Source organism: Bos mutus, chromosome 15, assembly GCF_027580195.1.
Source record: "Bos mutus isolate GX-2022 chromosome 15, NWIPB_WYAK_1.1, whole genome shotgun sequence".
Classification (NCBI taxonomy): domain Eukaryota; kingdom Metazoa; phylum Chordata; class Mammalia; order Artiodactyla; family Bovidae; genus Bos; species Bos mutus.
Window position 1 is genome coordinate 5,020,293 of NC_091631.1, and position 27,965 is coordinate 5,048,257.

Below are 27,965 nucleotides of genomic sequence, written 5' to 3' on the forward strand. Positions count from 1 at the left end.
CCACGTTCAGGGGTCTCTTTACCAAGACGAGGTCTTCAAACCCTTTCTGCAGGGCGAGGTCGCGCTACATTCCCACGCTCCTCCTCCATGGCAGGATCGCGAACCTCCTACAGGAATTCCCTCCGGGATTCCTCCTCCCACCATCCCTGCCCCGCGCCTTTACCAGGATGGCGGCGAGCGGACTTCCGGCGTGTGTTCTTAAGGGTGCGTCCGGGTGGCTGCTGCAAGTGTCACCCAGAGGGTTCCAGCCTCTGTGCTGCATAGACTACAGCGGTGATGGCGGGCAGGCGGTTTGGCTGGAGCCGGGCAGCTCTTCTCCAGCTCATTCTTGGTGTGAACCTGATGGTGATGCCACCCACCCAGGCCCGGACTCTGCGTTTCGTTACTTTGGTAATGAGAGATGGGGTCGCCAAGGGCTGGCCAGTGCTAGGTGGGCACCGGCCTGCTGGTGGAGGGAGGGGCGGGGCTTTGCTGGGGTCTGGGGTCTGGAGTAGTGGGGAGACGACTGGCCTGCGGGGTTGGGGGCCAGGGTTCGCAGTTTTGTGACGCCCTGGGGTATTTAGGGTAGGGGGCAGGGTGCACGGAGATCTGTATTAGAGGATAGATTGGTGAGTCTGCCTTGGGACTGGGATGTAGTTCAATGATTAATAAGAGATTCACTTCTAAAGCAACCTTTGGTGATTTTTTTCCCCAGTTCCCCCGCCCCCACCCACCCCACACATACACCTGCATTGCTTTCATTTCTTTCCCTTTCCCTCCTGTACTTTCGGTTTTCCCAACGTCTCCAGCGGCATTGCTTAGCCAAGTTAGAGTCTCTGGAGGCTGCAAGAAGTTAGTGACTTCTAGGTTGGGGTTTTTCACAGTGGGTAGAGTTAAGGTTCTCAACATGGGGCAGGGGTTGGCTCTGTGTCCACACCAAGGAGACCCTCTGACCTCTGGGCTAACCACTTTCTTTCCTCAGCTGTACCGACATGGAGACCGCTCTCCAGTGAAAGCGTATCCCAAGGACCCCCATCAGGAAGACAAATGGCCCCAGGGCTTTGGTCAGCTAACCAAGGTGGGTCAGGAGCCAGCTCTCTCTCAGGATGAGCTGTAGAACCGGTGACCTCTGGAGCAGGCTGCAGAACTCACCAAACTGCTTTTCCCCATGTGCATGCTAACTTTGGCCACATTTCTTCAGCTTACTTTCATCCGTGCCCAGATTAAAATGAGCACACACAATGCATGCACAATCAACCCCTTAATAAACGACTTGTGGGATCAGATTAACCCACTCCTGCTTCCAACCACAAGGTGGAAAGCAGCCGTGGCTAAGCCCTATTGTTCTCATGAGCCATCCCCCTCCCCCTGGGCCTCTTAACCCTTGGGTTTGCCCACAGGAGGGGATGCTGCAGCACTGGGAGCTGGGCCAGGCTCTGCGACAGCGCTACCATGGCTTCCTCAACACCTCTTACCACCGACAAGAGGTAAGGCTGGGAACTCTAGAGGGAGCGGGGATCGGCTGTTCTCACTCTCTGCCCTCAGGGAGACTACCAGTGACCCGGGCACTGTGGCCTTCCTCCATGCATCTCTGGTTACAGCTGCAGGACGAGACGTCCACGGGCTGTCTGGAGCAAAACTCTGGAGGCTGAGTTGCCCCTGCTTGGCTTGGGAAGAAGCCAAACTGTTCAAGCATCCAAGCGCAGACTTAAGGGCCTTGCAGAGTAGTTTCTGACTCTGTGAAGTAACTCAGGCTTTCCTTCCAAGCACTGTTTTGGGCCAGGCACTGTGCTGGTACTGTGTGTAACAGTGTGTCAGCCAGATCCAATCTTTGTCTCTCATGTTACTGTTTCCTTGAGGGCCGGCCCTGTCCTGATTTTGCCCTTTCTCACTTCTTCCTCCCTTTTCACAAGTAGTTATCTCTGTTCCTCATCTTATTTCCTCTCCTACTCTCTAAGCCAGTTATTAAGGGTGGGGAGGGGGGTGTGTGTGTGTGTGTGGGGAGGGGGCAGTGTGTGTGTGTGTGTGTGTGTGTGTGTGTGTGTGATTAAAGACAGTTTCTGCCCCCAAGGACCCGGGCCTCGATAAGGGAGACAGGTGTTGTAATAAACCAGGCAGGCCGGCAGACCCGAGAGCCTTGTTGAGTAAGCACTTCGGACTGGGAGTGGCATTTGACCTATAGCCGTTCCTGCAGGAATTCTTTGCAGATGGCGGGGATAGCAACCCTACCAGTCTAGGCTGGAAGAGGGGTGGGGAAGGCCAGAGAAGGGGAGAGGGGCAGATGCCTGGTGGATTTACAATTTGCTGGGTGAACAGCAAGAACTGGGGCTCCACTGCGAGGCCAGAGCTGCCCCCACCCCCCAACTCCCACAGGTGGGACTGGTGTTGTCATCTCTGCAGGTTTATGTGCGAAGCACAGACTTTGACCGGACGCTTATGAGTGCGGAGGCCAACCTGGCTGGACTCTTCCCGCCCGACGGGATCCAGCGCTTTAACCCAAACATCTCTTGGCAGCCTATCCCCGTCCACACCGTGCCCATTGCCGAGGACAGGGTAAGCCTGGCCCGCCCTTCCCTCAAGGCGACGGCAGGAACGACTCTGGCCGTTGGCCTGCTGATCCCTGACTCCTTCTCTGCCTCTGCTTACCCGCTCTGGCCTGCAGCTGCTGAAGTTCCCCTTGGGCCCATGCCCCCGCTTTGAACAGCTGCAGAATGAGACCCGGCGGACGCCCGAGTATCAGAACGAGAGTGTTCAGAATGCAGTGAGTGGGGCTGAAGTGGAGGGCACCACCCCGACCTTCAGCCCCGGGCAGGACTGACCCCCTGATCGTGTTTCATAGCAATTCCTGGATATGGTGGCCAATGAGACGGGGCTCACGGACCTGTCCCTGGAGACCGTCTGGAATGTCTACGACACGCTATTCTGCGAGGTGAGCCGGCTCAGGTCTTCTCTCACAGCTCGGCAGGCCTGCATGGCCAGGCCAAGTAAAACACTGTGCCTGGATGCCATGCCCCTGGGGTGGTCCAGGCAAGCCACCTCTTGTGAAACAGAAGAATTTCCCTCACGGGTGAGAAAGAACCTCAGAGTGGGAAACAAGTTTGTTGATGGTCAGCAGTTCCCACTTCTCCCCACCCAGAGCTCTCGTGGTATCCGACTCCATTCTGCTGAGTCACACTTTTGGGGCCCGAGCCTCCTTTCCTGTTCCCTGCCTCCTCGACACCCTCCACCACGTCTCCCGGTTCCAGACCCTCTGCCTCTCCTCTGCCTCCCCTCACACACACGCAGGCACCATCCCAGCGGGGAAGAGAGCTGCTCCCGGGAGAGGCTCTGGCCGGGGCCGGGGAGCTAACCTGCCCGCTGCCGCACACAGCAGACACATGGGCTGCCCCTGCCGCCCTGGGCCTCGCCCCAAACCATGCAGCGTCTGAGCCGGCTGAAGGACTTCAGCTTCCGCTTCCTCTTCGGGATCTACAAGCAGGCAGAGAAGGCCCGGCTGCAGGGGGGTGAGTGACAAGACCAGCATGTCACTCCCCTGAAAGAACCCAACAGCGTTAGAAACCTTCTGCAGGGGGGTTTCTCACACGCTCACTTCTCTACCTGAAGAGTTCTCCGCTCTTTGAGGACCAGTGAACCCTAGTTATCCCATCAGTCATCAAAGCCTCCCTAGTCCCCCAGGTGCTTAGCACGTCTGTCACTAGTACCAGTGACCACAGGCTGGTGTGCATCTTGTGTGTGTGTGCGTGTGTGTGTCCATTCATATTCTTAGTTTCACCCATATCAGGAAACCCTCTGTCCCCTCAAATAACTTCCCACCTCCCCCAAAGGACCACCAGGGGCCATTCTGAAAGAAGGCCAAGAGTAATACACAGGCCACACGCTGATCTGAGTGCTCAAGGGAATGCCAGCTGCCAGACCTTCCCAGCATCTCGGTTCTCCGAGTTTGCCCCTGACAGAGTGCCCCTGGCCTGGTGCCGCCGTCTGATGCTCCCTGAAGCAGCCTTAGGTTTACATTTGTTCCCAACTGGAGTAATCATTCAAACACAGGCAGGGCCTCATTGCCCCTTTATGAATAAATGGGCAGGTTTCTGCGTCTGTGTTGAAATAGGGGTATCTTGTTTTATCTTGCTTCCTTCTGTAAATTTGAAAGTTTTTAAGTGGGATTCCTCTGACGTGTCCTCTCTGCTGGGATCAGACCCAGGGCTGGCAGAGGGTGAGAGGCCCTCAGGTAGGTCGGTCAGAAGATGGTGAAGACCGCAGCCGCTGACACGGGGGGACTCTCTCCCTCAGGCGTCCTGCTGGCTCAGATACGGAAGAACCTGACGCTGATGGCAACCACCTCCCAGCTCCCTAAGCTGCTGGTCTACTCTGCGGTGAGCTCCCACGGCCCTCAGGGGGCTCAGGGCACGCGGAAGCTGGGTTCCTCCTCTCTTCAGTATCTGGGGTTGGCGGGGGGAGCGGTGCTGATGGGAAGCCCTTCCTCTTATAGCACGACACCACACTGGTGGCTCTGCAGATGGCGTTGGGCGTCTACAACGGCGAGCAGGCCCCCTATGCATCCTGCCACATGTTTGAGTTGTACCAGGAGGACAGTGGGTGAGTGGAGCGCGCAGTCTGCCCTCGGGAGGGGCGCCCAAGTGGAGGGCGGGGCTGTGGGCAGCCTGAGGGGACGCTGTTAGCCTGGGGAGCCACTGCCCTCGTGCTTCCCACCCACCCGCAGGAATTTCTCGGTGGAGATGTACTTCCGGAATGAGAGTCACAGGGCCCCGTGGCCCCTGACCCTGCCCGGCTGCTCTCACCGCTGCCCGCTGCAGGACTTCCTCCACCTCACAGAGCCGGTCGTGCCCAAGGATTGGCTGCAGGAGTGCCAGCTGGCAGGTGGACCCGCAGACACAGGTGAGTTGCCGTCTGCCTCTGTGCTGGCCGAGGCCCAGAACGGCTCCTGGTTCCTACCCAGAGGTCTCCAGAGCACTTCCAATCCTGGTGCAGGTTCCCAGACAGTCTCCTTCCCACCCTGAGACGCACTCCTCACCCTCAGGCGATGCCCTTCTTACAGCGTGAGGAAAGCCTTGCAGCTGGGAGGGAGAGGACCATCTCATCCTTCCCCCACCTGGTGTCCTGGCCCTCTCCTTGGCGTGAGCCCCCGCTGGGGGCCCGCGTTTCCACTTACACCCCGGGTTCGTTTCCTCTGACCTCCACGTGGGCCCCAGTGCTCGCGTGTCGCCGCTCTGCCAGATCAGTCCCGTTGCAGAGCCTAACAGAGACTCCTTTGGCCCACCTCCTTCTCCGGCTGCCACTCCCGTTCTCCCCCTTTCGGATGGGATCCTTCAAAGAGTTGCCTAGACTCTGCTGTCACCTCCTTGCCACTCATTCTCAGACTCACACTGGACAGTCTTCCGTCACCTGCCACTCCACAGAAGTCACTGTTGTTGAGGACCAGTGACCTCCTCTAGCCCCAAAGCCAGCTAACCAGTTCTTCAGTCAGCTCCTCTCACCTGTCAGCGGCGTTATGGAGTCGGTCACTCCTTCTTTGACCACTTTCTTACTTTCTCTGGTTTCCTTCCTCCTCCCCGCAGGCAGCTTTCTTTACTGGCTTCTCCTCTCCACTAACCAGCAGATGGCCCCGGGCTCATCAGCCTGGCTCTTTCCCCACTGATGCCCTCTACTCAAGTGAGCTTACCCAGCCCTATGGCCTCATGTTGCCATTTCCATGCTAAGTTCTTTTTATGCCTCGTGACCTCTTTCTCTCTGAGCCGCAGGTTTGCACATCCAGCTGTGGACTCGAGGTCTCTATGTGGATGTCAGCTAAGCCGTCTCACAGTGGAGGTCTAAGCCCACATGCTCTCCCTGAAGGCTTCCCCGCCTTAGTTAGTGCAGCCTCAGCCACGCAGGTGCACAGCATGTCCCGAGGTGCCATTCCGAGTGCCCTCTCCTCAGACCCCCACCTCCAACCACCAGCATATCCTGCCAGTCCAGTCTTTAAAATCCGTGCTCTGGCTCCCTAGCTCAGTCTACCATCATCTCTTGCCAGAAGTACTGAAAAGCTTCCCAACGTTCTTTCTGATTTTGTTCTTGGCCCTACCAGTCTGTCAGCACAGCAGAGTTAAATTTTTAAAAACATGAATCGGTTCACATCACTACCCTTCTCAGAACTGTCCAAGGGCTTCCCGTCATCTGGAATAAAACCCACATTCTCTACTGTGGCCTTCAGGCCCTGCTCGGTCTGCTCCGGTGATACTGACTCTCTTTCCTAGACCATGTCGAGCTAAGTCCCTCTTGCATTTGCTTCTACCTCCCCCCACCCCCGCCCACTGGCCTGAGGACACTCTTCTCTCAGATCTTCTGTGTGTCTGACTGACTCCAAGGCTCAGGTCAGTGTGTTGCTTTCTTGGTGACACCTTGCCTGTGACCTGCCTGGCTTTGGTTCTCTCGACGGCATCTGCCGCTAACCTGTCCTTTCTGTCATTTGCCTGTCATGGCATCTCCTCTCCTAGAAGGGAAAAGCCACACAGGACACTGTGTCTTGGCCGCCTGTGGTCTCCCCGTTGTAGGAATGGCACCTGGCATGTGGCAGGCGCCCAAACATTTGCTGAACGAACACTGACATGACCTTTCTCTCCTCCCCTGGCGCTGTGCTCAGAGGTGATTGTGGCCTTGGCCGTCTGCGGCTCCATCCTCTTCCTCCTCATAGTGCTGCTCCTCACCGTCCTCTTCCGGGTGCAGGCCCAGCCTCCTGGCTACCGCCACGTCCCAGATGGGGAGGACCACGCCTGACAACCACTCAGCCCCCTTCCCTCTGCCTCCTAGGGGAGGTGGGCTGGGCCCTTGCTCCTGACTGTTGCTGCTCCCCAGCCCATGGACAGGAGACCCTGGGTTGGGCCTCCCTCTGATCACTGCACCTAGATGAACAAGTGAGGCTCAGCTTGGCCCGAGGCACCTGTCACCCGGCATCCACATGCCCGACGTTAACCAAGTACTGTGTCGGACACTGGCTTCCTCCAAACAGGATTTGCCTCCTCCGTGCTCCCTTCTAAGGACGTGAAATGTAGACAAGTGCTCCGGTTTCACTCAGGACCTCGGAGAAAAAGACTGAAGGAGACGGGGCTTGATCTGCTTTGCCTCTCCATCAAACCCTGCTCTCTCTTCCAACCCAGAGTCTTTGGCAGATGGCCCCAAGGACACGGTCTTGCCTCTCACCTCTCAGTGCTTATTTTAGCGGGAAGAACGGCCCAACACTGGGGGCACAAACACTGCCCGCCAGGGAGCCAGGTCACCCAGGAGCCAGCCAGTGGTTTGTCCAGCTGACGCCACCGTTAACTCCAGTGAGACATGATGCTTTCAGCATCTTTGTCACCCCTCTCCTTGAGCCGGTTGGAAGGAGGTTTGTGCTTGGGAGGGAGTCGGGGATGGCGGAGAGGGGACGGTGAGTTGTGGTACAGAATCCTGAAACCACTGTCCCCACCCTTAGTGGGGCTGGGATCCCTAGGTTGTGAGCTGAACAGCTCTAGACTGGCCCAGAATAGGACTGAGACAGCTTCCAGAGAATGAAGGTTTGGGACTCCCAGTGCTGGTTCTATGCCTTTTCTTCATTCTGGGGAGCTGAGAAGCCCTTTGACCAGATCGGAGCTGGAAGATCCACTTAGAAGCTCAGCTGGGTATGTTTTATTGGCCATGTGAATAGCGAGCACAGATCAAAAACCACTACCTGAGCACTGAGTGTCAGAGAGGAGAAAGGAGAGAAGCTCGGCTCCAGGCCACGTACAGCAGAGGCCCTTGGCACAGCAAGTCTGCCAACTCTGGAGTTCCTGGAGCTCAGCCCACGCGTGTCCAGTCCCCATGTCACGGTCCCAGTGCCCCAGCTCCAACGCTGGGACTCCGATACCTCGGCCCTTTAACACGAAGCCGCCTCTTGTCAAAGAACTTGTTCTCGTGGGGCTCCAAGCCCCTGCTTCGCCCCCGCTTCATTAACGTCTCTCATTTCTGAGTCCCAGCATCCTCCGGGCTCCAAACGAGAATGTGATAACCTAGGAGGAGTGAGACCAGAGGCACCTTCCATCATCAGCCTCTGAGAACTTGGAGCTGGCGTGGGGAACCTAGCACTTGGTCAGGAGACACCAGGAATCCGGGCAGCAGCCAGGCATTGCTGTGGCCAAGACTCAGCGAGAAGGACGGCCCTCGGTCCAAAGAGACCATGGGCTCCTGGTTGCCATCTTCACTGACTATATCCTGGGGGTGGCTGGAGCAATGCTAAGCTGGGGTGAGCCTGCACTGAACCTTGGGGAGTAGGCTGGGCTTGACCGGCCTCATGTACACTCACCCATCACGGAGGCCAGCGTGTCCCCCATGGGATTGAATTCATTGAGCTGCAGAGACAAGGGGATGAGCATGAGGAGGGAGTGGAGGTAGCAGAAGAAGGGCATGTGAGGAGTAATTGGTCATTTTTGATCCATGAGGTTGAATCCCTGCCTCCTCCCATTTATTATTTGAGGGCCCAGGCCTCACCGACATGATACCAGAAGATTCTGGGTCATACAGCTGATACATGATCTTTCCTGAGCTTCCATCAAACACATCGATCGTCCTTAATTCATGGGGGGAACAACTTTTGAAATTAGGATCTGGGTATCGGCCCACGACAATGAGGTTGTACCGAGGATGCCAGCTTGCCTAGGAGATGGAGAGGCAGGTCACAGGAGTAAATGCAGAACAGCATTGAGAGGGACAGCAGAAGTACCTTTGCCACTGACAACAATGGTTAATACAACTGCCAGCAATTTAACAACGGAGGTAAGACCTACATGAAACAAGAATGGTTTTGAAGTGCATGTGCATCTACCATCGAAAATGTAAAATCCCCAGCTGACCTTCCTGTGATCCTCAGGACACATGCAGGCCTTCTCTCTGCATTTTCTGACACTGCACCAGCTGATAAGTATTTTAACATCAGCGCGACCCGAGCGAAAGCGATGGTATAGTTGCTCAGCCATGTCCGACTCTTTGTGACCCGTGGACTGTAGCCCGCCAGGCTCCTCTGTCCGTGGGATTCTCCAGGCAGGAACACTGGAGTGGGTTGCCATTCCCTTCTCCAGGGGGTCTTCCCGACCCAGGGATCTGCATTGCAAATTAGACCTCGGTTCTGAGCTCATCCCACAGCTCTCCCTCCAACATCAGGGAGTTGAGTAGAAAATGGCAAGTGGCTGAAACGGGGGAGGACCTCTCTGTTCCCAGATCACCCCACTCAAAACAAACTGAGCAGCTACTGGGATGACAGAACTGGATGGGATTTTCCCAAGAAAGCTTTTTCAAGGAAGTTCTGAAGGGGACAAGACACGGTTAGCAGGAAGAAAGAGGTGCTACAGGCAATGGCTTGGAAATAAGTCACAGGTCACACCTGGGATGCTGTTAGTTGGTCTGGCTGATTGATACCAAGAGGGAGATAAGGAAGAAAGGGTCAACGGGAACACCAACCGCTGAAGGGCCGACATTACAGACAGCTTGGATTAGATGTGAGGTATGTTATGCTACGCTAAGTTGCTCAGTCGTATCCAACTCTTTGTGACCCTATGTGACCCTGTAGCCCACCAGGCTCCTCTGTCCATGGGATTCTCCAGGCAAGAATACTGGAGTGGGCTGCCATTTCCTACTCTAGGGTTGAGGTACGACGTGGGGGCCATTCTCATACCAAATCATTATTTCCTGAGTACTTCCTAGGCGCCAAGCATGTTGCTACATGCTTTAAGTACTTGGGTTCAACCTCACAACCACCACCTGTCAGTCAGATACTATTATTCCCTCTTTATAGATGAGGACATTGGGATCCCTACTGCGAGTGATTTGCTGAAGGAGTCTAACCTGGGGGGCGGGGGAATGGGCTCTGCCCGCCTGAACTGTGCTCTCCTGACCATACAAGTGCAGGCCTGAGCTCCGGAAGCCCGAAGAGGGACTGTGGTTCTAGAAGAGTATAACCTGGGCAGCAGGAGGACTGGCAGAGTTCAGACTGGCAGCAGCGGGGGGGACGGGGGGCAGCAGGCATGGAGGACTTGAAGGTTGGAAGCCTTGGGGGTTAAGGCTAGAGAAGCCATAAATGGCTTGGCTAACTAATCCAAGTTAGCTCGTGGGTCAGCTGCACACACAGGTCACCAAAACTGAGGGCAGAACAGAGGGTCAGGATCTCAGAAAATGCCTGGGCTGCGTGGAAAGAACTCAGGAAAATCCACTTATCAAAGAGACATGACGAAGACTCAGCAAAACGGGCTCACAGAGCTGGACCAAAGGTGCAGAGTGAGCCAGGGTGAGAAGAGGGCTGGGGCTGCGGCTGCCCTGTCCAGCGCCGCCTCCCCACCATCACTTACCTTGATGGGCGTCAGGTGCTGGAAGTGGCGGTGAGGATGTGGGATCAGGCTTGGCGGGCAGTCCCACTGGCAAGCAGAGTAAACCCGGATCTCACTTTTCTGGTCAGTAGTCAGGAGCTGGGCTCCATCGGGACTGAAGTGAGCTGGCAAAGCGAAAAGCCCCTGAGCTCAAGGGACCCCAGGTGGGCCCTATCCTGGCCTGCAGGGGCACCTCCCTCCCACTGCTTCCTAGAGACAGGTGGCAGGGCCATGATCTGGGCCGTGAACAAACACCCAAGAGGCTCAGCGGCTGGGAGGGCGGCTAGAGACAGGAGGGCTCGGGACCTCGGCCTGGCCAACGCTGTGCGGGGTTAAGGCCTGGCTGAGTGGCTTCTACGCTTTGCGGGAAAGGCCCTGAAACGGCGGGTCGGCGGGGTCTGCAGGAAGGCCGAGGTCTGGTATATCACACCTGCGTTGACAGGATGCCTGTGCGGCAGCGAGTGGAGGAAGCTGGATTTCCCTCTAACCTGGCGCAGGTCCCAGATTTTCACCGTTTGATCTACGGAGGCTGTGGCCAGGAGCCAGTCACAGCACGGGTTCAGGGCCACATGGGTCACCTTCTTTTTGTGCATTCTCAGATTCCAAAGCTGCGGACGAGAGCTCGGTTCAGGCTGGGGTGCAGAACCGAGGCTGGGGGTTGGGAAGGGAAAGGGAGGGCCTGGGCTCGCGAGAACGCACCTCCCTGCCATCCATGTTCAGCAGGATCACGTGCCCCACATTGTCTCCCGTGACCACCACTCGGCTTTTGACAGATACGTCCAAGCTGCAGAACCAGACGCTGGAGGGAGAGATTGTGCTGTAAGACTCTTAGGGACAGAGGCAAGTTGCATTTATTCACTGTTGCAGCTCATGTCTCACACACAGCAGACAGTCAATAAATATCCGTTGAGTGAGTGAATATCTTGTCATGGACTCCCAGTGAGGAGCACTCAAGACTCGTCCACCATTCCGACAAAGGGTATGGGGGTGGTGGGGCTCAGAAACTTGTCCAGTTACTTCTAGGTTCAGGATCCTCATGTGGTAAGAGTCCCTGAAGCAGCCAAACCCAGAGCCGTAAGGCGAGTCCTCAAGTCCGGGCCTGCCCCCTGGAGCCCTGAGGAAGACTCAGCTGTTTTTTTCTCTCTCCACTCTCCACCCTCTGGGTCAAAGGAGAGGACACTCCACACAGGGACTGCCCAACTCTTCCTCACTGCTGGCTGGAAAGGAACTCCTGCCCCCTTCTGAGCACTTAGGGGAAAAACCACACCAACTTGGAACTACCTGCTGTTTCTGTCCCTCAGACCACTTGATATGAAGGGACGGGTCAGGGTGGGGGGAACGTCAGGGATCCTGATACCCAGTCGGGAGAGCCCAGATTCACATTTTCCCCTCAAATCTCTGCTACCCTGCTTTCTGCATCCCTTGTAAACATCTTGCAGGAGGAGGGCTCCTTGTAGAAGAGTAAGGTCGCCTGTCACCTGTCCTGTTGCTCCTGTATTTCTTACCCCTGTGTGGCAGCCCAGTGCTAGGTAGAACCCCACACCCTCACACACTTGGGCAGAGTCATATCTCCGACTGAAAACCGAAGTGACAAGCATTTTGTAATTTCTCTAGCCACATGCTCTTGGGGAGTCCAAAGTGCTTTGTGGACATGATTCTATCCATTTCGGCTTCCATCAAGGAGCTGGCCAGGTCATTACACCCCAGTGAAAGCAGGGAATGGAGTCTTAAGGTCTTAGTTCCTGCTCCAGGCTTGAAGTAGTCTTTTAGACTAATAACACGTTGACTTGTCCAGTGAGAATCCAGGTCTAGTCGGATACAGGAAGGACTGACAGAAGAGCTGAGACTGTTCCCTTGCCGAGAAAAGCTGAGGTTCTAGAACCCATCCCTGAAACAGGAACCCACCTGGCCCAGAGGAATAGCAGCTAAAGAGTCAGAGGGAAGGGTGAAAAGGAGCTAATCCCTTTCTTCCCTGTGCCGGGTTTAGGGAAAAGAAATGGGATCCGGGTGCTCTCGCCACAACTACACCGAGAGCCTAGAAGCCCTTTCCCCTCTTGAGTTAAAACTACTCACTTGCAGGTGTCTGAGCTGGCAAAAACTCGGAGAGTGTTGCCTTTAAAATCTTGCAGCCTAGTCGTTCCCTCCATTGAGGAGGTGAAAAACTGGTTGGTATTGAGAGGGTTAAACTTCATCCCAGTGATGCTCCCTCCAGCTCCAATCTAACACAAGGAAGAAAAAAGTCAGTGAGTGATACTGGCCCATGAACGGACAAAGCCTGGGCGCACATCCTCTGATTGGACACAAGAGCCATCCAGGCCACACTTGGGGCCGGGCCAGCTTGGATGCCTAGACACTAGGGTGCTCTCCACAGTACTGCTTCTTAAGGTTCTCATTTTACACTTTTTAACGAACATACAGTAAGTTGGTTGTTTCTGGTATACAGCTTTATGAATTTTAACACATGTAGAGACTCGCACCACCACCACCACCACCACCAAAATCAGGATGCAGAAGTTGTGTCACTTCCCCCCCAAATCCCTCACGTTCTCCCACTGTAGTCACATCCTCCCCCGACTCCTCACCCCTGGCAACCAGGGATGAGTTCTTCATCACCATACAAGTTTTGCCTTTGATGGACTGTCGGATCAGTGACTCATGGTATGCAGCCTTTTGAGACTGGCTTCTTTAATTGCACTCGGTGTAATGCCCCTGAGTTTGATCCAGCCTGCTCTGTGAATCTATAGTTCATCCCATTTTATTGTTGAATATCCTATTGTGTGGATGTACCATAATGTATCATACAAGTGCTCTTTTCAGAAGAGCTTCAGCTTGGAACAATGGCTGGGTTAGGTAGGCTGGTGTCAGACCTGAGCTCATTTTTTGCAGACATACCAGACGATGATGAAGATAATCATGATGACATTGGCAGCATAACCTTATTAAGTGCTTATTACATATCAAGTGCACTGTTTTACGAACTTTATATCCTCCAGGCTCCTCCTCCAGTTCTCCTGTATGTTGTTGCTCTCCCAGCCTTACTTCTACAAGGCCTCTTACACAACATTCACTTAACTCACTCAGCACACTAACTGGTACTTCCCATTCCCTCTATAAAACGTTCTAACTGATGCCCACGGTTCATCGAACCCTTGCTGCTAGTAAGTTAATCTGCTCCCACTAGCTGAGTTCTATGCTTATGAAGGGTTAGTTGTGTTTGTTCTTAAACCTAGATATGTCAGTTGTACTTTGTATTGTAATCATGTAACTTAACATGTAATTTATTAAACATTTAAACTTTAAACACAAAACATTTCATTAAAATGTAATTTAATTAAAATTGATGAAATATGTGCGAAAAGAATGACCACTGTGGTTTCTATGAAATCCACATTGAACACTTTGGAAAAACTAGATTAAAAAGATTTGCTAAAATAAGAGTTGCTGAATTAAGCATGGAAGAGATACTTATAAACAATTAGGGTGGGAAATAGTGAAAACTTAAGAGAATCTGCAATCAGACTGCTTCACAACTGATTTTAAATTATGTCTCCACTTTTGGGAAATGGAAACTAGACGCTGTAAAGTATGCATTATGGATTCGGTTTATGTAAGATCAGGTGAACCCGAATCAGTGAGCACTTACTACAAGAAAGGACTGGCCCTATGTCAAAACATTAGTAATAAGCACTTATGTAAACATTTTCAGGTAAAATGCATGCGTGTTCTTCTAGCAAGGGTGGATTAAGTAGTTACGACAGCTCTTGCACTGAGAAGGACTACATAAACCTGGACACAACACAAAAAAGAAAATGTGTTTGAGACTTTCCAATTCCAGTCATGGTGGGTTAGCTGGTTTCAGGCCAACCTGTCAAGAAAAGTTAGAAAAGGTAGATGAGGTGTATGTTCTCAAAGGAAAGTTTCTGAAGTCAACGAAGAGCTATCAAGGCACCAAGGACTACCAAGTCCAGCCTCCTAGAGAGAAGAGAAGCAGAGAGGTAAGTCTGACATTTCAATGCTGCTTTTGCTCCTGAGGCCTATGCAGGTGAGAAAGCTGTATGGCTGAGGAGCTGAGAAGTTCAGCAGAAGTTCTGTCAATCTCAAGGGAGGCAAAAACAGAGTCCAGACCTGTCAGAGAGGAAAGGTTTTAGAAAAAAAAAAAAAATGCAGGTTTTAGTTAGGATCCCTGAAACCCCAGAAATAAGAGCAAACGAAACAGACCCTCCCTCATGAAGACTGAAGTCCACATACAAATCATTTCCGTCTCTGAGTAAGATGATCTGATTCTACCTGACCTGCCTGGCAGAGAGAAAAAATTCTTTTTGTAAGAGCACTCAAAACTTAAAATTGTATCTCTGCAAATTTTCATATGCAATATTTGGCATCAAATCTAAAACTGTCCAGCATATCAGAAATCAAGATCAAATAACCAACCAAGAGAAAAAACACCAGCTTAAAGACACAGAAGATCCAGGTATTGGTGCTATTAGACATTGGCTTTAAAATAATTGTAATTAGTATACATTTTAAAAAGAGACCTAATTAAAAAATGGACAAAGAGAATTCCCTGGAGGTCCTATGTTTAGGACTTGGTATTTTCACTCCCATGGTTGGGGTTCAATCCCTGGTCAGGGAACTAACATCCCACAAGCCCCATGGTGCAACCAAAAAAAGGACAAAGGATTTCAACAGACATTTCTCCAAAGAAGATATAAAAATAGTGGCACATGAAAAGATGCTCAACCTCATTAGTCACTAGGTAATGCAAATAAAAGTCACAGTGAAATACTATTTCATAGCCATAGGAGGCTATAAACCAAAATACAATAATGAGTGTTGTAAGACAGCCTATAGAATGAAAAAAAATAGTGCAAACTATATCTGACGAGGGATTAGTATCAACAACATATAAGGAACTTGGACAACTCAATAGCAAAAAAAGGAGAAACAAATAATCTGATAAAAAAAATGGACAAAGATTGAATAGGCATTTTTCCAAAGACATACAAATGGCCAAAGGGTATATGAAAAGGTGCTCAAGGTCACTAACAGAAATACAAAATTACGAGGAGATATCACCTCACGCCCAGTTAGAATGACTATTATAAAAAAGACAAGCGATAGCAAGTGCTGGCCAAGGTGTGGAAAAAGGCAACTCTGGTATATTGTTGATGGGAATGTAAATTGGTAGGGGCATTATGGAAAACAGTATGGAGGTTCCTCCATGAAAAACTCAGAAAGGAGCTACCAAACTATCCGGTTAATTCTACTTTTGAGTATGTATCAAAAGGAAAGGAAATCAGTTTCTCAGAGTTCTGTCCTCCTGTGTTCATTGCAGCATTATTCACAATTCCCAAGATATAGAAACAACTGTCTGCTGATCAATGAATGGATAAAGAAAGAAAATGTGAGATATATATATGTATCAAGTGGAATATTAGCCTTAAAAAAGTAAATCCTGCCACTTCTGATAACATGGATGAACATGGAGGACATTATGCCAAGCGAAGTCAGACACAGATAAATACTGCATGACCTCACTTACATGTGCAATCTAAAAAAGTCACTCACAAAGGCAAGAGAATAGCGGTTGCCTGGGGCTGAAGGCGGGTAGGGCAATGGTGAGATACTCGTCAAAGGACACAAAATTTCAACTATTCATGAGATCTAATGTATAGCATGGTGACTATAGTTAATAACTATTTTACATGTGAAATTTTCTAAGAGAATGGATCTTAAGTGTTCTCAGCATACACATAGAAAACTACGTAAGATGATGGATGTTAACGAATTAGCTTGATTGTGGAAATCATTTCACAATATATACATGTATTAAAACATCATGTTGGGTCCCTGGTGGTCTAGTGGTTAGGACTCTGTGCTCCCACTGCAGGGGGCTCAGGTTCCATCCCAGGTCAGGAACTAAGATCCACATGACACAGCCAAAAATGATAAATAAAGCAAAAACAAAACCACACTATGATGTACACTAGATATGCACAATTTTTATTTGTCAGTCAAGGATGTGGAGGAACTGAAGCCCTCCTACATTGCTGGTGGGAAAGTGAAATGGAGTGCTTTGGAACATAGGCAATTCTTCAAAAAAATTAAACACACAATTACCATATGGCCCCAAAGATACATATACCCAAGAAAATATATAGTCAACAGAAATGAGTACGTATGTTGATATAAAAACTCGTATGTAGATATTCACAGGAGTATTATTCACAATAAAAGTTAAAAAAGCCTAAAAATCAATGACCCAAACATCCATCTCAAGAAGCTGTAAAACAAACAAGAAGCTAAAACCAGAGAGTAAGAAGAAAAAACAGAAATGAATGAAATAAATACACTGTGGAGAAAAATCAACAAAGCCAAAGTTAGTTCCATGAAAAGACTAATATAATTAAATTGATAAATCCCAGCTGAGAATGACCAAACAAAGGAGAAAGCACAAATAACCAATTTAGTGGATGGAAAAGATATCTTAGACATTTTAAAAAGTAATAAGAGGACATCATAAACAATCTTTTGCCAATAAAACTGAAAATTCAGAGGAGATAAGCACATTCCTAGAATAGTACAAACTTACCAAACTGACAGAAGATGAAAAGGAAAAATTTGAATAGTCTGATAGCTGTTAAAGAAACCGAGTCACAACTAAACACTTTTTTGCAAAGTAAATTCCAGATCTTAATGGCTTCAGTGGTGAATGTACTAAATATTTGAGGAAGAAACAATCTTTTTTTTAAAAAAAAAAGTTTATTTTCAAATTGTCTCATAGAAAAGTTGTGAGAACAGCACAAAGCACTGTTTTTTTTCTGGAACCATTTGGTAATAAATTCCCAACATGAAGTCCCATCACACTCAGATACTTTACTGTGTACTTCCTAAAAGAATGTTCTCTGACATAGCCCCAGCAAAACCAGCAAAACTTAGGGTATCTAAAGTAGTTCAGACTCATAGAAACAGAGAGTAAACCTGTGGTTGCCAAGCGCTGGAAGGAAGGGGAAATGGTGAGCTGTTAGTCAGTGGGCACACAGTCTCAGTTTTACAAGATAAAAAAATTCTAAAAAAAAAAAAAATTCTAGAACTCTGTTGCTAAAAATGGAAATACAGTGTTAACTGTGCACTTAAAAATGGTTGAGATGACACATTTCAGGTTATGTGCTTTTACCACAGTTTTTAAAAGAAGCAGTACGACTTGCTAGAAATATAATTGTAAAGGTTAAAAAGTGGGGAAAAGAACATTTAAATTAAAAAATCAAATTTGGTTTATTTGGTAATAAACCAAAACAAACAAAAAACAGTGTAGTTTTTTTTTAACAGCACAGATAAGGAAAATCATATGCTGACCTCAACAGACACAAAAGTATTTGAAAAAATTCAATTATCATTCATGATAACAGCTTCTGGCAAACTAAGAATAGAAGAGGAACTTACTTAATCTGATAAAAGGTATTAAAAACAAACAAGCTCCCAGGTGCATAGCCAAGAAAACTGAAAACAGTTGTTCAAACAAAAACTTGTACATAAACGAACATTCATGGCAGCTGAATCAAAATAGCAAAATGCAGAAACAATTCAAATGTTCAATGACAGACGAGTGGCAAAACAAAATTTGGTATATTTGTACAATGGAATATTATTCAACCTCAAAAAGGAATAAAGTACTGAAACCTGCTACAACATGGACGGACCTTGGAAATATTATGCTAAGGAAAAGGAGCCAGACCACCAAGGTAAAATACTGTATAATTCCACTTACATGCAGTACCTGGAACTGTGAAATTCAGAGACAAAAAACAGATTAGGGGGGCTGGGGAAGAGGTAATAAGACAGTTATTGTTTAATGGGTATAGAGTTTTATTTGGGGATGAAGAAGTCCTGGAGATGGATAGTGGCAATGACTGCACAATATAAATGTACTTAGTGCCATTGAACTATATGCTTTGAAATGGTTAAAATTGTAATTCTCATGTTATATATAGACTATCACAATAAAACGCAGCAGATATTTCAATGATAAAACATAAAAGCCTTCTATAATGAAGAACAAGATAAGAATGCCTGTTAGAGCAAACATTCAACAAGGTACTAGAGGCCTCAGCCAATGAGATAAGGCAAATAAAAAAGAAGTGTAAAAATGGTAGAGGAAGAAATCAAACTCTCATGATTTACAGATGAAAAACTGTATAGGGGAAAAATTTAAATCCCTCAGAGAAACTATTAAAATTAATGTGAATTTCTACTTCCAACCATGATGGAGTGTCAGAAACCAGATATATCCTCCTGCCTTAACACAACTAAAAAAATGGAAAAATACATGAAATAAGTTTTCACACACTGGCCAACAGGCAGCACAAGAGGGAAAAGAGTGAGGCAGCCATGTGATTGCCCCAATTTAATGCTTGGAGAGCGTACCCAGGCTGTAGCATAGGCAGGGAGGACCCAAACAGCCTAATAGTCTCAATGGGCTCAGGAGACACTTGGGAAAGCCAGCAGGGCAAAATGCTAGAGAGGCTGATGTGCAGAGAGAGAGCATTATGGATATTTTCAGAGGGGTCCCCTCAGGCCTTTGAGTAAATAATATTGTGTAAATGTGTATAAGGAAACTGTATAAAGCTAGGGCAGGAGAAGGGAGACGTCAGAAATTAACAGAAGGAGAAATCCTCAGAACGGTCTATATTCTCACCATCCAGAATGAAAAGATTCTTAACATAGCTCAAGCAGAGTCCTCAGAAGGGTACTGTCTCAGGGTGAGGCCAAAATCTAGACTATAGGCTGCTTTGCTACTGCTAAGTCACTTCAGTCGTGTCCGACTCTGTGCGACCCCATAGATGGCAGCCCACCAGGCGCCCCTGTCCCTGGGATTCTCCAGGCAAGAACACTGGAGTGGGTTGCCATTTCCTTCTCCAATGCATGAAAGTGAAAAGTGAAAGTGAAGTCGCTCAGTCGTATCTGACTATTCTCGACCCCATGGACTGCAGCCTACCAGGCTCCTCCATCCATGGGATTCTCCAGGCAAGAGTACTGGAGTGGGGTGCCACTGCCTTCTCCATAGGCTGCTTTAGACCCATGCTAACCGGAGTGGATTGAATAATGGGTAATTTATTCAATTACCCAAAATGTCTATGCTGTGATCCCTGGATCCTGTGAATATTTAGATGACAAAGGGAAAGAAAAATCATATGAAGAGGAACATAGAATGGGAGCAGACTTCACATCAGAAATCATCTTCAAAGTACTAAAAGAAGAATAAAAAATCCTGTAAACCTAGAATTCTATACCCAGCAAAAATACCTTTAAAGGAAACTGCAAAATAAAGACTTCCTTGGACAAACAAAAGGGAAAAAAATGCATCACCAACCAACCTACATTATAGGAAATGTTAAAGAAATCTCTTTAAGCAGAAGATCAAAAGGAAGTCTGAATCATACAAAAGAATTTTAAAAACTGGAAATGGCAAATATGTGGGTAAATATTAAGTTTTTTTCTCATTTAAAAAACATCTTTAAAAGATACCTACCCTGCAACCCAGCCATCCCACCACCAGGTATTTACTCGGGAAAAATGAAGACATATATCCACACAAAGACTGTACGTGAAATCTTCATAGCAGCTGTATTGGTAACAGTCAAAAGCTGGAAAAAGCCTAAATGCCCTTCAATAGATGAATGGATAAATAAACTGGTATATCAATACACTGGAATACTACTACAAACTATTGATACCGGCAAAAATATGGATGAACCTCAAATATTCATACTGTATGAAAGAAGTCAGGGAAAAGAAAAGAGTCTATATCATATAGTGCCATTTATATGGGGAGGAGCTCCTGGAGGAGGGCATGGCAACCCACCTCAGTATTCTTGACTGGAGAATCCCATGGACAGAGAAACCTGGAGGACTATAGTCCATGGGGGTCACAAAGAGTTGGACATGACTGAAGCAACTTGGCATGCAAGCCATTTATATGTCTTGAAAATGCAAATTTATCAATAGGAATAGAAAGCAGATCAGTGGTTTTCAGGTGACAGGACAGAGAGTAGAAAGGGAAGGATTACCAAGGGGTGTAAGGAAATTTGGAGGTGTGATGGATATGTTCATTATTTTAATTGTGGTGATGGTTTCATGGTTGTATACATATTTATATATGTCAAGACTCATCAAGTTGCACACTTTAAACATGCAATTTATCATACATCAGCTATATCTCAATAAATATTTAAATAAAAACAAAAAGATAATTAACTGTGTAAAGCAAAAATCATAATGTAAGCTTTACAAAGTATGTACAAGTAAAATTAAAGACAATGAGAGAAGGGAGAAAATGAAAGTCAGTACATAGTTGTAAGACTGTTACAATACATATAAAGTTGTATGATACTATTTGAATGTTCACTCTTACATTAAAAATGTAGACTGTGGTAAAGTCCCTGGCGGTCCAATGGTTAGGACTCTGTGCTTTCACTGCTGAGGGCCCAGGTTCAATCCCTGGGTCAGGGAACTAACATCCTACAAGTCTCATGGTCAAAAAAAAAAAGATGTACATTGCAAACTCTAGAACTACTACTAAAAGAGAGAGAAGGGAAAGAAGAAAAGTATAACTAATAATCCAATAATGAAGATAAAATGGAATCACAAAAAGTACTCAATCAAAAAGAAGGCAAGAAAAAATAATGGACCAAAACAATGAGACAAATATAGAAGATGACAGACTTAAATCCAATCATATTTATAATTAATCATATTAAATGTAAATGGACAAATGCTTCAATTAAAAGGTAGAGACTGTCAGAATGGATTTTTCCTTTTTCACCATGCCATGCAGCTTGCAAGATCTCAGTTCCCCAACCAGGGGCTTGAATCCCAGCCCTCAGCAGTGAAATCATAGAATCCTAACCACTGGTTCACCAGGGAATTAGCAGGTTGCATTTTTTTTAAATGCTATCTACAAGAAACATTTTATATACAAATATACAAATACATTAAGAATAAAAGGATGAAAAAAGATATACAATGCAAGTATTAATCATAAAAAAGCTGCATGGCTACATTAATATCAAAGAAATAAAATTTCAGAACAAGAAATATTATCAGGGATAAAAGGAGACATCTCACAATAACAGAGGTGTCAATTCATCAAAAGGACATAATGCTAAATGTGTAAGCACCTAATAACAAACAAACGTTTGAAGCAAAAACTAAAGGAAAATAAACAGAACCACAATTTTATAGTTGGAGATTCCAATATTCCTCTCTCAATAACTGATAAGAGATATAAAATCAGTAAGGCTATAGAACATTTAAAAAAACACTATTAACCAATGTAACCTAATTAACATTTAAGGAGTAATTCACCCCAAAATAGCACAGTACACATCTTTTTTCAAATGCATATGGAACACTCCAAAGACAATCAACATGCTAAGTTATAAAAGGTCTGGAATCACGAAATGTCTTTTGTTCCGTAACAGCATTGAACTAGAAATCAGTAACAGAGATATCGCAACAATCCCCAAATAGAAATCAAACAGATACTTCAAAATAATCCATAGGTAAAAGAAGAAATCATAAAGAATCTGGAAAGTAATTTATACTGAATGAAAACAAAAACACAACAAAATCTGTAAGATTCAGTTAGAGAAATACAGGGAAATGTATAGTATTGAATGGTTGTATTAGAAAACAACAACAACAAAAAAATCAAATAAAAATCCAAGTTTCTATCTTAAGAAGCCAGAAAAAGAAAAGAAAATTATACCCACAGGAAAGAAAACAATGGGGCAAAAAGAAAAAAAAAATAAAGAAAACAGAAAAACAATGGAGAAAAATCAATGAAGCTAAAAGCTGGAAAATATCAACAAAACTGATGATCTTCTAGCAAGACTGATTAGGGGTAAAAGAAAAAAAAGACACAAATTACCAGTACCAATAAAAAGAGTGAGAACATTACAACAGATCTTATGAATATTAAAAAGATACAAGGCTTCCCAGGTGGCACTAGTGGTAAAGAATTTGTCTGCCAATGAAGGAGACGTAAGAGACTCAGGTTTGATCCTGGGTTGGGAAGATCTCCTGGAGGAGGAAATGGCAACCCACTCCTGTATTCTTGCCTGGAGAATCCAAGGACAGAGGAGTCTGGTGGGCTATGGTACACTGGGTTGCAAAGAGTCGGACATGACTGAACATCTGAGCACAAGGGAATATATAAACAACTTTATGCCTCTAAATTCAACAACTTAGATAAAATGAACAAATTACTTGAAAGACAAACTGCCATGCTCCTTCAAGAAGAAATAACCTAAATTGCCTTACTGCTGTTAAACAATTGGAAATATAGTTTAAAACCGTCCAACAAAGAAAACTCTAGATCCAGATGGCTTCACTAGTGAATCCTATGAAAAATTTAAGAAAAAAAATAGTACTAACTCTGCACAAACTATTCCAGAAAATTCAAGTAGAGGAAACACATCCCTGATACCAAAACCAAAGACATTACAAAAAAAAAAAGGAAATAAGATATTTTTAAGTGGTCATCATCTGGTACAAGATGACTAAACCAGAATATGATCTAATAAGTAAAATACAACAGATTCTAGGGTAGAACACTTATATAAAAACATAAATAAAAGAATGGGTGTGTATAATAGTGTCTACACACATATAAAGATGCCCCATATGGGGATTTCAGGTAACAATTACTTTATTCTTTATATATGTATTTTTCCTGTATTGCGTGAATTTCTTACAATGAGCACAGGTAATTTTTACAATGAGAATGATCATTTTGAAAATTAAACACATGTCCCCTCGCCAAGGGCCTGAAAGATATCAAGATCAGAACCAAGGTCAGATGACTAAAGAAAAGATAAAATGAGGCACTGCTTCTCCCTTCCTCACTGGTTTCAAATCAACCTTCTGCTGTCGGTTTCTGGGAGTACAGACAGTTCTCCAGACCACCAAACCTTTCTTCTGCTACAGCCTACCTCCCTGCGAGTCACACAGTTTAAATGCCCAGACCAATCTCCACAACAGCGTGAGGAAGCTTCACGTAAACACACATTGTAAGGAAGGGTGATAAATCCCAAAGCACCTTCACCCTAACACAAGTTCAAAGCAGTTATCATTCCTCTTTTAGTCAGGAAGCCCTTCCCAGGACACTCTTAGGCTATTTCTTAAATTTCTCTATTCTCGCATCCTGGCTGCTTGCTGGGGAAGGTGGGGGCGGGGTGGGGCGGTGGCGGCAGCAGCAGTGAACAAATCTCTTCCTGTTTGAGCTCTGGGTTCTGACTTTAACTTAAAGTTCCACTTCCTAGTGGTCATCTGTCTCACCAGCTGGACAGAAAGCCATTCTTCGGACTTCAGGCACTTACTTTCTTGAATAATCTCATAGCTTGAATCCTAATCTCTCAAGTCTGTCTAACCTGGCCTTTTCTGATGAGCTGTTCTCCAAACCGTCCATTTCAAAGAACTCATCGTGGGTTTAGCTATGGCCTCTAAACCAGAGGTAGAAAAAGTGAGCTAATGAAGAATCCAGTTCACAAATGTGTTTTGTTTAGCTACAGAGCATGTTCAATTTCATTTGATTCCCAACATTAAAAATCAGGTATTTTAAATTAAAACCCTTGTGTCCTATTGGCAGGAATGTAAAATGGGACTATGCCGCTATGGAAAACAGTATGGTGGTTCCTCAAAAAATTAAAGAGTTACAATGTGATCCACTCTAGGTACAAAACCAAATGAACTGAAAGCACGAACTCGAAGAGATATTTGTGCAACTCTGTTCACGGCAGCATTATTCACAAAAGCCAAAAGGTGGAAGCAACCCAAATGTCCATCAAGAGATGAATGGGTAAAAGAAAAATGTGGTGTATACATACAGAGGAATAATATTTAACCTTAAAAAGGAAAGAAATTCAGATACATGCTGCAACATGGATGCACCCTGAGGACATGATGCTAAGTGAAATAAATCTGTCAGAAAAGGACAGGTACTGTCTGATTCCACTTGTATGAGACAGTCAGTCAAAATCAGAGAGACAGAAAGCAGCATGCGGTTGCCAGGGTCTGGAGGGAAGGGGGAACGGGAAGTCTGCGTTAATGTTTACAGAGTTTCAGTTCTGCAAGACAAAAAAGTTCTGGAGACTGGTTATGCAAGAACGTAAATGTTCTCACACTGAACGGTACACTTAAAAAATGGCTAAGGTGGTAAACTTTACGTGTCTCACTACAATTTTTAAAAATCCAAACATTTCAGACTTCATTTGAAAAACTCAGACCTGATACCACAGGACCTCAATTCTCACCTGTCAACCATCTCCAATTTATCGCTAACCACCATCCTGCATCATTCTTTTATCTGTCTGGCTTCTTTAGGTATGTGAATTTGCAGCTCCTGCTTTAAACCCAGAGTGTCACCTTTCACAGTATAGCCCTCCAATCTCAGTCCCCTACTGGGCAAGGTAAGAGTGTTCTCTTTGGTGGAGAAACCAACACTCTCAACCCCTTAACGACTGATGGCAAACACTAGCACAATTAAGACCATCCCTAAAAAGCTCTTTGCCACACCTTGCCCCAAACACACTCTGCCTTTCCTCCTTTTCTCTCCATTTACCTAAATATTGTTCTTCCTCACATCTCACTCATCCATGAAACCTTCCCTATCGACTCTAATCCCCAGAGATTCTTCCTTCCCTCATTTCTGTAGCATTTAGCATCTGTATTGCTGTACAGTCAGTGATCTTGTAGGTATACATCTGACTTGCCCAGTTATATCACAAGGCCCTCATTCATTCAGCAAATACGAAGCAGCTACTCTAAGTACTGGGGATACGGTGGTGAGTTAGAAAGACAAGGTCCCTGCCATCATGGAGTTTACTGTATAATGGACAAAGACATACAAATCAGTAAAACATTTCAGATATTGATAAACATTGTGGGGGGAAAGTGATGGAGGATAATAATGAGGTAGAGAGTCATTAGTGAGTAAGCAGAGCGGTCAGTAATAAGCCTTGTAGAAGAAGTATATTAAGCTGAGACCTGAATGGTAAGAGGAAGCCAGCCATGAGAAAAACCACGGGAAAGAGGACTCCAGTCAACAGGAACAGCAAGTCCAAAGACCCAATTTCAGAAACAGAAGTATCTAGTATGGCTAAAGCATAGGCAATGAGGAAGACAACAGCAAGGTCAAGGAGGTAAGAAGGGGCTTAGATCCTATAAGTAACTTATGAGGATGATTAGTGTATCATAGTTGCTAATATTTTAAGGGCAGGCATTCAATAAAGAGTTGAGTACCATCACCGTTTACTTGTTTGAAAATACCCAGTTACTTTTGATCCCAATTATCTCCTTGTTACTGGATGACTTTTCATCCCTTCAGCAAACATCTCTTCAGTACTATTGTCTGGCAGAGGGTACTGCTCACCCCTTTAATGAAGGTAGGTTTGTCCTTTATGCCAAAGTTCCAGAGCAAGATATCTCCCCCTTTGGAGCCCACAGCCAGGGTGCTGGGGTGAGTTGGGTGCCACGCCAGGGATGTGGCCCTCCTGTCAAAAGGGGCAGCCTTTTGGAATATCCGGTAAGAAGCCAGAGAGTTCAAAAAAGACTGCTGGAGACCCTAATACAGAGAGAAAAGAATTAAGTTGAATTAAAACACAAGGGTAAATTGCCTATCTCTGACTCCTCCATAGATGAGGCCTGGGGCCAAGTTCTCCCACTAAGGGAAAACTAACTGCCTGGCTCTGTGCATAAAAAGATTTGCAATACACATAATCTAACCACAGAAATCAAGGAGGCAGAGTGCATTCCTGCTGGGACCCCTACAGCATAGGACTTCTATCTTGTTAGAAGCCCAGTAGGCCAGTCACCAAGGTGGGGATAATCTCTCTGACAACCCGGTGAACCAACCCAGCATCTAATTTTGGAGCATCCAGAGGCTTAAAAAGGCACCATACAAACCCCTGAATTCTTCAGCCAGGAAACGCCTCACCTGCTGTAGTGATGGCCAGGCAGCTGTGCCCAGCTTATGCTGGTGGAGGGCCCTGACGATGCTGCTGCATAGCGGCGGGACCCGCAGGCTAGCCAACCCCGCCCAAAGGCCTGAGTCAAATCTTCTGCTAGAACCTGCCAAGCAGAACAGACACATATTTTCCGCTCCAGTCTCACGAAGGCAAGATTTTTCTGCCGAATATGCCAGAAAGAAAGCCCTATTGCTTCTTTTGGCAGAGACAATCTCTATCACCTCCTAAGATCTTTTCAGGTTCTGCTCAGTCTTACCCAGCACAACAAATAAACAGTGAGCAGGGATTCAATCTCTTCCAAAAAAACATTCCCCAAAACAGTAATTCTGAAGTGAAACTGTGATCTTGCAGGGTTCCTGAGAAGTGAGCCCAAGAAACACACAAGAATTGCAGAACTCTTCTCAGTTTGGGGTGGAAAACTGGTGATAGGGTTGAGTGACAATTTAAAAGTCATATGTAAAGCACAATAAAAAGATTTTAAGATGATATAGTGGAAGTGAGTAAGAGAAGCAGTTTTTTCCAAAATCCTGTATTACAATAATGTAGAAGTGACCAGCTGTGGGCCCCAAGTCTAATCTGTTCTCCTGAAAACCAGCAGGATCCACGGGGTCTGGCATGGGGCTAAATTCACTAGGCTACTTTTGGAGAGGAAGATGCACCTAGAATAGGAATAAAGCAACTCCGGATTACTAACCTGTATTTGAGGACCTGATCTCTATAAATCCTGCCTCTGGACAACCCTTTCTTTCTTCTCATGAACAACAACAACAAAAACACTTCATCGACAATCCCGTCTTTTGAGTTCTCTACTTTCCTTACAGCCCCAGGTTTTAGCCCCAAGAAACCCTAAGAGTGAGTTTTCAGAGGAAGGAAGGAAATTGAAGGTTCCCGCAGTTAAACCAAGGACAGATAGTAACTATCGAAATTAAGCACACACCCCACCACGCAAGGCAGGATTATCTTAAGCAGTTCTCAGTGTGTAAAAATGCCGATGCAAACAAGGAATTGGAAAAGTCGGTTGTGTCTGTTGTAACGTAGGTCATCTGCCTCGTCCCGTCACCTGAGGGAGGTTAAACCCAAGCTCTAAGGGTGTCAAAGGACCTACAGACAAAATGCATAGCCTGAGGCGCCCACAATTTGGGCCAGCCTCAGAACCTATGCGCACCCATCCCCCACTCCAGCCTTCTGCGTGAGAACCCCAAATTGCGGAATTAATTAAAGCAGCAGGCACAGGCAGTACCGGGGCCCTTCACACAGAGCTTCTTGGCCTCGGGCTCCAGCTCCCGGGGGCTTCTGTTCCTCTTGCTCTTGGGGCGCACAACCACCTCAGGGGTCTTCTGGTTTTCTGGGCGTTTCCTGGGAGCCATGGCGTCCTCCGTGCGAAGGGGTACTATGCCCTATGCCGAGGAAGAATTAAGAAGCCTCTGGGGAGAACAAGGCGGGGACGAGGAAAAGCGCTCAGCCACAGGTAGGCCAACTAAGCCAACTTCCCGCCAAACAGGCTCACCGGGAAGGCGGGGGCGCGCGCGGACGGATGGGAAGTGTGTGAAGGCAGAGCCTCACCGCTCCCTAGAGAAAAGGGATACCGCCTACA

The 27,965-nt window shown here is 46.8% G+C and overlaps 2 protein-coding genes across 9 annotated transcripts; one reads left to right on the forward strand and one right to left on the reverse strand.

Moving 5' to 3' along the window:
* Window positions 1-114: 114 nt before the first annotated feature.
* Window positions 115-11,265, forward strand: ACP2 (acid phosphatase 2, lysosomal). 5 transcript variants are annotated; one of them, XM_070383410.1, is made up of 11 exons: window positions 115-390; window positions 962-1,057; window positions 1,380-1,466; window positions 2,353-2,532; window positions 2,642-2,740; window positions 2,819-2,908; window positions 3,350-3,482; window positions 4,267-4,349; window positions 4,466-4,572; window positions 4,697-4,872; window positions 5,736-6,578. In XM_070383410.1, exons 1-11 carry the CDS (start codon window positions 277-279, stop codon window positions 5,783-5,785), a joined length of 1,215 nt encoding a protein of 404 aa, XP_070239511.1. In that variant the 5' UTR covers window positions 115-276; the 3' UTR covers window positions 5,786-6,578. The 5 variants fall into 5 exon arrangements, with proteins under 5 accessions (XP_070239511.1, XP_070239509.1, XP_070239510.1 ...); XM_070383408.1 differs by lacking the exon at window positions 5,736-6,578 and adding an exon at window positions 6,617-11,265 and having other exon boundaries at window positions 118-390; window positions 3,353-3,482; XM_070383409.1 differs by lacking the exon at window positions 5,736-6,578 and adding an exon at window positions 6,617-11,265 and having other exon boundaries at window positions 120-390; window positions 4,493-4,572.
* DDB2 (damage specific DNA binding protein 2) lies at window positions 7,861-27,965 on the reverse strand. Of its 4 annotated transcripts, XM_070383404.1 has the most exons (10): window positions 27,612-27,960; window positions 26,341-26,474; window positions 25,777-25,968; window positions 12,420-12,565; window positions 11,046-11,145; window positions 10,777-10,954; window positions 10,329-10,471; window positions 8,479-8,643; window positions 8,294-8,339; window positions 7,861-8,000 (listed from the first exon to the last, which is right to left on the reverse strand). In XM_070383404.1, the coding sequence occupies exons 1-10, from the start codon at window positions 27,736-27,738 to the stop codon at window positions 7,951-7,953; spliced, it is 1,281 nt and encodes a 426-aa protein (XP_070239505.1). In that variant the 5' UTR covers window positions 27,739-27,960; the 3' UTR covers window positions 7,861-7,950. The 4 variants fall into 4 exon arrangements, with proteins under 4 accessions (XP_070239505.1, XP_070239506.1, XP_070239507.1 ...); XM_070383405.1 differs by lacking the exon at window positions 8,479-8,643 and having other exon boundaries at window positions 27,612-27,965; XM_070383406.1 differs by lacking the exons at window positions 8,294-8,339; window positions 8,479-8,643 and having other exon boundaries at window positions 7,864-8,000; window positions 27,612-27,964.

Excerpts from the sequence above, each read along its gene's own strand:
- ACP2 (XM_070383407.1), top strand. The coding sequence starts at position 277 with ATGGCGGGCAGGCGGTTTGGCTGGAGCCGGGCAGCTCTTCTCCAGCTC. Across the intron at positions 4,573-4,696 it reads TTGTACCAGGAGGACAGTGG|GAATTTCTCGGTGGAGATGT; the intron begins GTGAGTGGAGCG and ends ACCCACCCGCAG. Across the intron at positions 4,873-6,616 it reads AGGTGGACCCGCAGACACAG|AGGTGATTGTGGCCTTGGCC; the intron begins GTGAGTTGCCGT and ends CGCTGTGCTCAG.
- DDB2 (XM_070383403.1), bottom strand. The coding sequence starts at position 27,738 with ATGGCTCCCAGGAAACGCCCAGAAAACCAGAAGACCCCTGAGGTGGTT. Across the intron at positions 12,566-25,776 it reads AACCTACCTTCATTAAAGGG|ATTGGAGCTGGAGGGAGCAT; the intron begins GTGAGCAGTACC and ends TCCTTGTGTTAG. Across the intron at positions 10,955-11,045 it reads TGAACATGGATGGCAGGGAG|CTTTGGAATCTGAGAATGCA; the intron begins GTGCGTTCTCGC and ends TCTCGTCCGCAG.